This window comes from Propithecus coquereli, unplaced genomic scaffold (genome assembly GCF_000956105.1).
Source record: "Propithecus coquereli isolate 6110/MARCELLA unplaced genomic scaffold, Pcoq_1.0 Scaffold58, whole genome shotgun sequence".
NCBI classification, from domain to species: Eukaryota; Metazoa; Chordata; class Mammalia; order Primates; family Indriidae; genus Propithecus; species Propithecus coquereli.
In genome coordinates this window covers 2,437,467-2,442,505 of record NW_012151729.1, presented here as the reverse complement: position 1 = coordinate 2,442,505, position 5,039 = coordinate 2,437,467, and the positions used below count along the sequence as shown (strand labels likewise).

General features: G+C 54.2%; 1 protein-coding gene across 1 annotated transcript in view; it reads left to right on the top strand.

The window, feature by feature from the left end:
• Positions 1-5,039, top strand: part of NDST1 (N-deacetylase/N-sulfotransferase (heparan glucosaminyl) 1) — a 40,338-nt gene that overhangs the window by 19,637 nt on the left and 15,662 nt on the right. Inside the window, exons 4-6 of the mRNA XM_012658318.1 lie at positions 2,646-2,733; positions 3,854-4,008; positions 4,715-4,900. Coding sequence (XP_012513772.1) covers positions 2,646-2,733; positions 3,854-4,008; positions 4,715-4,900 — 429 coding nt within the window. The remainder of the gene's footprint in view (positions 1-2,645; positions 2,734-3,853; positions 4,009-4,714; positions 4,901-5,039) is intronic.

The window sequence follows — 5,039 nt, the reverse complement described above, 5'->3', positions numbered from 1 at the left end:
GGCACTCTAGCCCAGGCAACAGAGCGAGACTGTGTCTCAAAAAAAAAAATGTCAGAGCTTCTACAAAACTCTTAAAACAAGAATGAGAGCTTGAATCATACATAAAGCATATTTTAACTGAGGTATATATAGATAGCGGAATGCATGTGTCTCATTCAAAAAGTGTTTACCAAACAAAACTATATGTAAAAGCACTTTGTAAACCACAAAATTTTACACACACGTGAGCTATCACTGTGAAAGAGAAGCCTCCAAATTAAAACCATTAAGCAATCTTTAAAATAACAGTTTCCATCTACTCACTATTTTACTTAAAGTTATTTGCGAAGGAGCTGGCATCCTAGTGTAAATGGGAACTCAGGATCGGTTGCCATAAATAGAGGGCAACCATAACAATAAATCCAATGAAAACAAAACAGGGGGATTAAATTCTAGAGAGACTCTGCAGCCTGCTGACAGCCTGTTCTCTCTTATGGGAGATTAGCAAGTGTTAGAAACATATTAGCACCAAACCAAGACTTCCCTTTGATGTTAGTAGGAGGCTTTACAAAGAGACTCCTAAGAGGCATGCTTTTCTCCCTGAGCAATTCAGGCTTGTGGGTGCTGTGTTCTCCGTTCACCTAAGATCACTGGTAGGGATTGGCCATGGGGCCTGGAAGGAAGGTCCTGGTGGGGTTTGTCCCCCGCCTTGGTGAGGAGTGAACACTCTGCTCTTCCTCGGTCCTCCGGAGCAGAAGAGCAGAGCGGATGGTGTTGGGAAGCAGACACTGTCTGGGGAGTCAAGACCTAATTTGAGTCAAGTCCCAGTTTGACCCTGATTGACGAGGTGACTTGGGCAAGTCCCTCTCTGTTTCTGAGCCTCAGCTGTAAAACGCTAGGGTGCATGGGAGGTTCTCAGTCTTTCCTGGTGCCCCAGGGGTTTCCCAGAGGTGCCTGGATAGCTAGGGTAGGGGTGAGGGGGTTGTTTAGGGGGCCAGGCTCAGCCTTCCAGGCTCCTGCGCAGCTGCACAGGGCGGTGTTGCTCTGGTCTGCTTTCGTGCCTTGTGTTTCCTCCTGAAATTTCATTCCCCCAAGGGCTCTCTTGCATAAAGGAAATTTTAGCCTTCCAACTCTGTCTTCATGCAATGCCACGACCTACCTCTGGCAAAGTAGATTGCTCTGGTTTCTACTTAGGATTCTCTTCTAGTGGCCCAAGCTTGCCCTCTCCTGCTAGAGCCCGGGTCCTTGCTACCTGTCTAGGGGGAGTCCCGGTGAGACTGTGGTCCTGGGTTGACCCCAGGAGGAAATTAGGCTGCGGGGCTTACAGCGTCCCCCGTGAACCCTGGATTGCCCCCTTTGGTTTCTGATTTTCCCTGCTTTTGAAATGTGAGGAATGATAGCAGTTTGGAGCCATTTCTAAGGAAGAATATGAATAGAAACTATAAATAGAAAAATGGAATACAAATAGAAAAATACAAACAGAGGCGCCCTCTTCTGTGCGCCCAGCTCAGTTCAGACTGCAAAGTGCTTCTCCAGCCGGGGTCTCGTTTGCCTTAATCGTCCTTGTGAGTCAGAAAGGGCAGAGTGTGTTCCTCTTTAATCCCAAGCACAGACTACAACTGAGCCTTCTTTCAGAGACATGAATGTCGCCTCATTAGCTTGTACAATCCTGGCTGTGCAGCGCGATTTGAATAATACCAACAGCAGCCGCTTACTCAGGGCTCGGTGGGTGCCAGGCCCTGCGCTCAGCCCTCTCTGTGCTTTGCTGGTCCTCACGGCAGCCCTGTGAGGTGGGTGTTGTTATGAATCCCATCCTACAGAGGAGGGCGCTGGGCTCGGGAGGCGAAGTAACCTGGCCAAGGCCACGCAGCTGGAGCATGCACGTCCCTTAGGCAGTGCGTGGCCAGGACTTTCAGTTTGCAAAGTACCCTAATAGTAGGCTCTTAGGGGTTTCTTAGCAGCTTTGTGAATCACGCAGTCCTAACCCTGGAGTACAATTGTCCGTTTGTTTCACAAGTGTCAACATCCCTTCATTGACTTGCAAAGTGCTGGGTGTGCCGTGCATGGGAGCATTGCATTGCTGGGCACGCAGTGCATCCCTGGAAAGGTCATGATCCTTTGACCTCAGCCTTGCATTCCGCCAACGAGGAGAAATCCTTCACATTTGACAGTTGAAGACACAGGCTCACCATGGCAGTGACCACAGATGTAGCAATGGCCACCATTTTTCATCACTTACCAAATGTTAGCAGTTTTACATACAGTATCTCACTTAATTCTCCCCAAAGCCCCATGAGGGAGATATTATCATCCTTATTTTATACTTGAGGAAACTGAGGCCTAGAGAAGTTACAAAGCTTTTTTAAGGACCCATAGCAGAGCCAGGCTGGGGTGCAGATCTCCTCTTGCTGGAGGCCCGGTGGAGGAGGCGGCACCGGGCTGGCTTGATGGGGCTGCAACCTGTGCAGTCACACAGCCCTGTGCTCGGAAGGGCCCATGCACGGGCTAATGCTCTGCTACTGCCTTCTTGACATTCTTCATCATTTGTGAATAAGGGTCCCATAGTTTCATTTTTCTCTGGGTCCTGCAAGTTTTGTAGCTGGTCCTGGAGCAGCAGGGAGCTCCTGGCCTCCCTTCACTCCCTCCTTTCTCCTTTGCCTGCCTAGGCCCTGTTTGACACACAGAACGAGCTACGCACACACATCCCGAACTTCACCTTCAACCTGGGCTACTCAGGGAAATTCTTCCACACAGGTAAGTGGGCCTGCCCTTGCCCTCGCTAGCAACGCCCATGGACTCCTCAAAGCACTGTGCCACGAGGATAGCACGTGGGCCTCCTGAGCCAACAGCCCACGAGAGCGCTCACAGCCCCAGGCAGAGGCCATCTGGGGACAGCTGCAGCTGCAGCAGCAGCAACAGGGGTTTCCGCTCATCCCTCCCTGACCTTCCAGGCTGTGCTGCCCTGGATAGGGCACCTGCTCCCTCTTGTCTGTTCCTCACCCCTCACCTTTTGAAATTATATGTATTCCTTCTTCTTATAAAAGAAACTGGCTGAATTTTGAGAACATTACGGAAATACAGAGCATAGAAAGTGAAAATGCCTTGTACTTCTACCCACCCCAGGATGACAAGTGTCCTGAATTTATTTTAGAGCCGTGGGGTTGAGGTCGAGGGCTGTGGGTTGCTTGGTTCACACCTTACTTCCTCTTTCGGGCTCTCAGCTTCCTCACCTGCTGCCTTCAGGGACTGTGCAAGAGGGAACAGCCCCCGAGCTGGTCATCTGCAGTGGCCGTTTCTCCTGCTCAGGCCGCAGTGAGGGCAGCCTTTCTCGAATTCCAGGCAAAACTGTATCAGTCAACAATTCAGAGGAGGGAGATGTGCAGCAGAGCCCGAGAGCCAGATAGGAGTGAGTCTGTGCTGGTCTGTCTGCATTTTATACCCATGACCCTTAGCACGTCAGACAGAGGTGGTTGTGGTAATACAAACGCGGCAGAGGGCTAAGCATCCTGTATGTGTACAGAGAGCTGCCACAAATCAGGTAGAAGACAAACGGCCCGGGTTGGGTCATTGGAATAGGATCAGAGCAGGCATATCAGAGGTGAGAGAAACCCTTGAGATCATCGACTCTGAACCCCAAGGGCCCACAGAGGAGAAGGTCTTGGCCAAGGTCCCTCACTGAGTGAAGGGCATGCTCTAGACCAGAATCTGGGGCTCCGGACTGGGGCTCTGTCTGCTCCTGTGCTGTGGCTCAGAGCTGCCACTCCAGGCAGCTCCGCGGTGGCCGTGGCCATGTGCTCCCCTGCCCGGGCACAGACCCAGGTTGGAGGGCCTCACGGCCAGCGGGCCGGGCTGAGCTGCCTGTGCCGGGCTGCAGGTACTGATGCCGAGGATGCCGGGGACGACCTGCTGCTGTCATACGTGAAGGAGTTCTGGTGGTTCCCCCACATGTGGAGCCACATGCAGCCCCACCTTTTCCACAACCAGTCCGTGCTGGCCGAGCAGATGGCCCTGAACAAGAAGTTCGCTGTCGTGAGTAAGATTCCCTACAGGGCAGAGCCGGGCGGGCTCGGGGCTGGGCTGGGGGGCTGGACTGCCGGCCTCTCACTGCCTTCGCAGCTTGCTCTGACGGATTTTTGCTAACGTCTCTGTGCCGGGGCCCAGGGCGAGCTGCATTTGTAGCCATTATCTCCTCCAAGCCTCCAGAGAATAGCCCCACTTTACAGAGCAGAAACTGAGGCTCAGCGGGGTCACACCAGTCCTGAGAGGTCCAGGCAGGACTTAAACCCAGGCCTGTTTGTTTCCTGAGCCCAAGCTCTTACTAGGGCAGGAGGCTCCGGAAAGCTGGAACAGGTGCTCCATGAGGAGGGAGTGAGCCCCGGGTGCCAGGTAGGCTAGCCGGGGCCCCCAGCCAAGTGGAGGCAAGAAGAGGCAGGAAGAGGCCCCGTCCTTCTCCCTTGCTACAGGGTGCTTGAGTCCTCTGCGCTGGAGGGCACATGCGCTGGACCAAGAGGCAGGAGACCTGGGTTCTAGTCCCAGCTCTGCCGGTCACTCACTCTCAGAATCTGGGCACACCCCCTTCCCTCCCGGGCCTCAGCTTCCTCGTCCATACCGTGAGGGCTTGGACCACTGCCCTGCCCTCCGGCCTCTGATTTCTCTCTCCCATTTCTACAAGGGGGCATAAGGCCCAAGGGGAAGGACCCCCAGGCTCATCCTGCCCTGGTCGTCTTCTCCCCAGGAGCACGGCATTCCCACAGACATGGGCTACGCGGTGGCGCCCCACCACTCGGGCGTGTACCCCGTGCACGTGCAGCTGTACGAGGCCTGGAAGCAGGTGTGGAGCATCCGCGTGACCAGCACGGAGGAGTACCCCCACCTGAAGCCAGCCCGCTACCGCCGCGGCTTCATCCACAATGGCATCATGGTAAGCGGGCCCCCGGCAGCCTGGGAGGTGGGAGGACGGTGGGCACAGCCTGTCCAGTGCACGCGTGTGCGCATGTGTATATGTGTGCGCCCATGCACTGTCCTGGGACGCGCGGCTTAGGGGCTGCAGACCAGTTTCT